At 34.8% G+C, this 7,097-nt stretch overlaps 1 protein-coding gene across 1 annotated transcript; it reads right to left on the bottom strand.

Annotated features, from left to right (window-relative positions):
- Positions 1 to 986: 986 nt before the first annotated feature.
- On the bottom strand, positions 987 to 3,566 carry LOC133203496 (toll-like receptor 2). Its single transcript, XM_061339270.1, has 4 exons — positions 3,516 to 3,566; positions 3,093 to 3,424; positions 2,494 to 2,543; positions 987 to 1,768 (listed from the first exon to the last, which is right to left on the bottom strand). Exons 1-4 carry the CDS (start codon positions 3,564 to 3,566, stop codon positions 987 to 989), a joined length of 1,215 nt encoding a protein of 404 aa, XP_061195254.1.
- Between the last annotated feature and the right edge of the window lie 3,531 nt (positions 3,567 to 7,097).

The following is a 7,097-nucleotide window of genomic DNA, read 5'->3' as shown; positions in this document are numbered from 1 at the left end:
AATTTTGTTGGTGACCAATCACAAGATATGAACATTTTCGAGTTCTATTTTTATTGACGAAGTAGTTGGCTATGATATCAAAAAGCCCAGTTTTAACGTATCGCGAAGAATGGTTGTGTAAAGAGTTGAAAAATCGTACGTCTTGATGTTACTGACTTTTGAATGATTTAAAATATTCAAAAACGTCTTTGGAGTTTTTGAGAATGCACTTTTAATTTACAACACTTCTAGAATTTGCAGTAGCACAGTACTTTTACAGCAGCAATTAATATTTTTGTGAGGAGTAAAGGTAGGGGCTTGGTCGAGTATTAGCTCGACCTGGCAATGTATCTTTGTAAATTGAATAAATGCAAATAGATATTTACCAGTACGATATTTTAACAAGAGAACCTATGAAATAACAAATATGAATTATAAAACAAAAATCAACTCAAAATCATGGAATGAGTGCCAAAGTCAAGAAAAGTTCTTAAGATAGACAGACATTTCAATGAATGTTTAATTCTGATATACTTTATCAGTCGTAAAGTTGTTTTTCAAATCTTCAAACCCTTTTGCACTTTTATTCTACAGAATCACATCACATACATGTATGTAAAATGGTGTTGATACATTTTGAACATTTTAAATGAGAATCAAGGATACATTTCATAAAATTCAGAATACATCGACCAGTGTGCTCAATTCTAAAGAAGTTTATATTCATTCATACTACAAAACACTCGTTAACATGAGCAATCATTCTGATAACATTTAATCTTGAATGCAAAGAAAACCCTTTATGAACCTTTTCTCTCAACGAATATTTGAATATTTGAATACTAGTAAGCTATATAAAATAAGAAACTGCCAAGAAGTAATATATTGCATAAGATTTTTTTAATTTAGTGCAACACACACATGCATGAGAGAGAGAGAGAGAGATGCAAAAGAATTTGTAAAAAGCTTTTAAGGCATAATTCCACGCAATACATATTTATTTGCAACTAAGATTTAACAGCAGACACAACTCTGTTCCAGAACATATCTTTTGCAGTCTTGTCATTTGGCCACTCTATGAAGGTTGTAGTTTTAAGAAGTGCGTCTAAGGACTTATTCATATTTTTAATGTTAATACTTTCTTTTACTATTACGATCACAGAACGTTCCCCATTATTCATAGATCGTGACTGCGCCAAGGTGGATTCAAACTGACACCACTGACTTCGGGCAAATGCGTTGGACAGGATGATTAAAACTTTTCGGCTGTTATGTACTGTATCTATGATATTGTCCACAATGAGCTTGCCGATTTCAAAATCTCTCTCATGTAAGCAGAGTTTCAGCTTTTCTTGTTTTTCTAGCCGTGGTATCAATTCTGAAATAAACCATATACTGTCTGCATGGTTATATGCAACAAAAATATCGTACACAAATTCACTGTGTCCTATACTATCATATCCTCTTCTCTTTGCGCGTAGAAGATACAGATGATACTTGATTTGCCATCGTTTCTGATACAATACACTAGATATAATGACGGTCAGCAGCAGGACAATTGATACAGAAATTGCCACAATGATGTACGGATTGGGCGGATGGCAAAATGAAAAATCTAAATGGAAATCCACTAAACTTTTATCCACCCATTCCTTGGGAAGACTACAGGTGTAATTGGAAGGCCACTCCACGAGCTTTTGAGAATTTTTGTGTATCCAGCCTCGAAACCATACAAGATCGCATGTACAGTAGAAAGGATTGCCACTTAAGCCAAGATGTACAACATGTGCTGGAAGGGTTGTTTTTGTAATGGTAGCTATCTAATTTCTATCCAGACGAAGAACCTTCAGATGTACCATTGCAAAATTGTATAACTGCGATTGTTTTATGAGACAATTTTGCAAGTCAAGTTCTGTTAATTTTGGCATAACTGGAAATAATTTGTTTGCGAATGTTGTTAATGATATACTTCTTAATATCAACACTTCTATATTTGTAAGTGGCTGAAGTGGACGGAATATTTTCTCTGCAATATTCTGGGGAGCAGTAAGCTGTACCCCTGTCATATTCAAAATTTTTAAATTGGGACAGTACTGAAACAAGGTAAGATTACCTCTTAGAGCATTGGATTTGTTGCTGATGTCCAAAAACATTAAAGAGGAACCGTTTAATGAATATTCTCCGAAGGCAACCTCAGGGACCATATTGAACATCATTGTCCATGAATTTTATTTCATTGTTTTGCAGTGTAAGAGGCTAGGAAAGCATGTTTCTCCCATCTGCTCTTGATACAAAAAAGAGATGTTATTTTCACTTCTTCTTCAAATCCAAAGGGAGTTCTACGCATTTTTTTGTAGCACTGGGATGTAAGATCCAGTATTAATCTGATGTTTAATCTCAAAAAAGCATTCCAAATCTAAGTCATGTTTTGCAAAGACATCATTATACTTAATAAGCAGTGCCTTGACTTTGACCGACTCTTCAGCATTCAAATTCTTGCAAGTTCTAACAAACAATCACAGAAGTGATCAGGCAGATCCAGTTCCTCTGCTGGGGCTGGTTGGCTAACAAATTGAGCACATTTTATATCATATTGTTCTACCTTTCCCAATTCCTCGCTGAGGTCTACTGCTTTGCCAATGTGCTTCCCGGCCTCTAGAACAATCGTACCATTTGTAGGGTTCTTAATATTGACTTTGGCCGGTTTAAATTTTCCCGATCAACTATGGTTGCTTCCATGACAAACTCTTTATTAATCTTCAAAGTTTCGAGAACGATATGTCTGCCAGTCCATCAAGAACAACACAGGAAACTGTATTTGGAGGGATGACTGTCCTTCCCTGTATGAAAACTTTCCTTATGTCAACATTTGTGCCATTTTCAATCCCCTTAACTATCCCTGTTATGGTACTGCTGCCTATTTGCAATATATCCTTCTGGTCTACAATGCATTTGTATTTTAATAAGAAATCCAAACCAAGTAAGATACTATCGATTATGTCTGCTGCATATAGGTCTGCAGGGTAGATTTTGCCTATACAAGTGGGACATTTCTAATTGTATGCTGAAGTATTCTTTCATTTGGTACCACACCCCTCAGGTATATTAACTACCTGTCGTCAATGTCAAGTCCTAATTCTCTTGCGCGTTGAAGGTTCATCACAGATACTTGAGCAGCAGTATCTACTACAGCAGTGAATTTCTTTGATTTTATATGGATAAGGGTCACCAGGCTAGCTACATTTGCTAGTATTTCCTTGACATCCCTGTCAATAGATGAATTCAGTTCATGACCGAGCTCATCCACTGACAAGAGTGATTCATCTTGTGTTTCCTCCAGCTCTTCATGACACGTTTCATAATTTTCGTCCAGACTCTCATTCACCAGTAATGGCTGGCCAAATTTTACTGACTGGACTGAGTGTTGGCCAATCCGCCTAGTCCTCTGAAATTTAAATCTTTTTTATCGGGGCTAGGGCTCCTTCCCTTGTCTCTAGCCTGGGGGGAATCCTTTTGCAAGTGACCATATCTCTTACAGAGGTAACAACGACATCTTTGGGGGTGTCGGAGACCTTGACATTGATCATGGCTGGTCCTTTCGATCCATTAGCCCCATGAGTTTAGCAATCAGGATTTCAAGTTTCTCTTAGGAGTCTTGTTTTGACTCTTGAAGGGTTCGAATGCTTTATCTGTAGCTGGCTCAACACAGTCATCTTGGAAACTGACACGGTTGACACGGTGGCTATTGTAATTAGCCCTTGAACCAAACAGTGCCTTGCGATTGTTCACAGCCGCTTTGATATATTTCAAGGCTTTGTAAATAGTCTTTGGATTCTTTTCAATAGCAAGGTGAGCAGCCTCCTTGAGCTTGCTTCCCCCAATTAATAATTAGGTGGTATAATGACTTTTTTTAAAACTGCAACTTTATTATTTAGTATAGGACTTAAAAACAGAACAGCTATAAACCACAGATGTATCTGGATGACAAGTATGTGATTGCCTACATGGAATAACAAGTATTTCTGTAAGCCTATGTAGAACTTGACTCTCCTTACATACTGAGGAAATTCGAACGAACAATACATTTTACGAATCAACCCTTTTCTTCTCAAAACTTACTCTAATTATGAATTTACCTATCCAGTACACTAGTATAAACTAATACATATGGGTTCTGAATCGCTATCTAAAGTATAATTGATTTTGATTTTTTTCTAAAAGCACATGGCCGGATGTTTCGCGCCGTTTATCCTTCTCGCCAATGTTGTAATGACATTTATTACACAAAACAATACAGCAGTGATTAATTGAAAGCATAAAAAAGACTTTCCCGAAGAATTAAAGGAGGGTGTCTTAGTTTTTCAGGAACAAAGAGCTAGGTTCACTTTATGCATAAAATGGCCCTGTAGATATACCAATTTATTGACTAATACCCCGTTCACGATTTTCAACATTAATATAAAGTAGAGACTTAGTGCTTTCAGTTTATGTAACAGAATTTCCTTTGAAGAGTCTAGGCATTGAAAAAGAGGTTGTGTGAAATTGCAATGTTATTGAATTTTGCAGAAAACAGGTGTTTTTGAGAACCTTCAGCAAAGAATTAAAATATGAGCACACCCCTCGATCCAAAAATTAAAATATGTTTTATAATTTTCATTAATAGTTCTTTTATAATATTTACACATTTTGGGTCGGAGGTTGTGCTGTATGGAAATATTAAAAAATGGCATCATAATTTGGCCATTTTTGAAGAATTATTCAGGATATGTGAATAATGACGCAATTCATGACGTCATAATGCATTAACTAGAAAGAAAATTACGTCATTTTTAGTAGATATTCATTCACCAAGTGCTCAGGTATTATATTTTGCCTTGTTGACTAAAACTATACAGTTTTGAATTTTCAGAAATTCACAGGGCCAAAAAAGGCCCTAAGTGGCTCTTGCTCTTTGGGACCAATTAAAACAACACAGATCTAGAGAACTTTTCAATAAAGAAATATTTAATTTAATACATGGGCAAATGAATGCTGTGTATTCTAATATGAAATTTACTAGGGATGTCAATTTTGTCAATAATTCATATTCGAATATTCAATGAAAGTATTCGAATATATTCGAATATTCGATAAAATAAATAAAATCTGTTTTATCTTATATATGCATCATCCTAATTTCATGAAAGGTTTAGCGTAGGTATACTTATATTGCAAATAAAATTGTATGAAGACTTTTGTAGGTGTACAACAAGAAATTCCATTTGATAGTTATCAATGTTTGAAATAAATAATTGATTTAAATATAGAAAAGTATAATTTTAACAAATAAAACGTGTATTTATAGTAGCTCCAACTGAGGAACCAGTCGTCTTACAAAAGGCAAGATAGTCGTAACTGTATACTTTTCAGATTTCAATACGTGTTATAACTGCCTGATAAGAGATATGATTATAATCTTTGATACAATTTATTCTGAAATTAAGCCCTTTACAATATTAATTACAGATTAATTCTATCGGACATTCATTCAATGATCAAATAATTTTATTTTGATAAGTATACCCTTCATGCCTTTTAGACATTCTTAGATTTCATTTGTTGTCCTCGATTCTAGATCCGATCGTATCTAACTAATGAAAACTATGAAAGTACGTTTTGTATTATACATAAAGCATTATTGTACAATTCTTTAACACCTCACTCAAAACAAAATACATGTTATTTAGTAGATTTATAAGCCAAGAAAGAAGTGAAAGAAATCAGGCGATCGAAATTGATCGCTAGTAAATTAAAGGGATAATTCCAGCACTATTCTAATCAAAATTTATTAATCACAGTACTTCTTTTTATGAAATTTGAAAAACACCGAATATTCGAATCTTAAATTCATATTCGAATATCAACTCATCGAATGAATATTTGAATGTTCGAATATTCGTTGCCATCCCTAAAATTTACAAATACACAAAATTTCAGAGATAATGAGCGCACATAACAGCAAGTTATTATGTAGGTGAGGCGCACACAGCAGCCCCTGACCGCACACGGCAGGTCGAAATAGGTCACAGTGGTTACCCGTAGGTGCTTACCGGTACTGAGAATGGCGTCTTCTTCTAATACCTCACAAAAAGATTTGACGTCATACGCACACATACACATATATATAAAAGGCTTAACACGGGAATACATATACACGGGCTCAGCACAGGATACATATAACGAATTTTACTACTCATCCCAAAGTTGAGGCACAGCTCCGAGATATTTACCGTAAATTGGTATAATCTGCCTATTAATTGGCTAATAAGTTAAGTAGATACCTGATCCCACCTCCAGAATATACAGGGGTCCGTGTTTATGTCCTGTTCAAAGACTTTTGTATTATTTGAAGTTATTACGAGATCGATCACTTTTCGTTATCTTCACCCCTTCGTCATTGAATAGGATGATTTTATGGATTATAACTTAATAATTTAAGCTGGTTAATTTCTAAAATATTTCTAAATCATTTGGATGTTATACAGAATTGTTAAAACTTTCTTTATTATAATTTGTGATAATTATCTAACACTGGCGGAATTTTACACCGAGTTCAGGTGATAATTCAAGACTGCAGGAAAATATAAAACTCTTGGTAACGGCGATTCATCAGAGATTTTATAGTTAAGAGTTGATGTTAAATATTATTGGTGGCCTCGATTCACCACAATATATGCACCAGAGTTTCTTCGACTTCACTTAAACTTCACGAGTTAGCTTCATCTTCATTAAATAGTTTTTCTGTCATAAAAATTTCCCTGGGTCCTTAAACTTTGATTCTTATTATTGTCTTACAACCGTACTTTACCTATCGTTTTTATCTGTGCTTAATAAATTCTAGTATCCTGGATTTATTTACTTTTTGTACTGAAGATGTTGCGCTACATTTTGCCATCGGCTCAATCTGCAATCCTCGACTGACTCCCCTTCGCTCCATACAAACCTCGGATGTGATTGGTGGAGGAATATGCATCAAATCGATACATTTCTACGCCGGGAACTGCCTTGTAGCTCATTTCATATTCCCCTCTGCATAAAGTTCTTCAAAAGGTTTTTTTAACTTGTCTAATTCTTCCTTA

This window comes from Saccostrea echinata, unplaced genomic scaffold (assembly GCF_033153115.1).
Source record: "Saccostrea echinata isolate AGI-Se365-2 ecotype Australia unplaced genomic scaffold, CSIRO_AGI_Sech_v1 ptg000051l, whole genome shotgun sequence".
In the NCBI taxonomy this organism is placed as follows: Eukaryota; Metazoa; Mollusca; class Bivalvia; order Ostreida; family Ostreidae; genus Saccostrea; species Saccostrea echinata.
The sequence above is the reverse complement of the archived record's forward strand: the minus strand, read 5'-3'. Positions and strand labels throughout refer to the sequence as shown.

Coding starts and splice junctions, on each gene's coding strand:
- LOC133203496 (XM_061339270.1), bottom strand. CDS start 3,566: ATGATCAATGTCAAGGTCTCCGACACCCCCAAAGATGTCGTTGTTACC. Junction 3,425..3,515: donor AAGATGTCGTTGTTACCTCT/GTAAGAGATATG, acceptor TTTAAATTTCAG/AGGACTAGGCGGATTGGCCA. Junction 2,544..3,092: donor GGACTTGACATTGACGACAG/GTAGTTAATATA, acceptor TCAATTTGTTAG/CCAACCAGCCCCAGCAGAGG.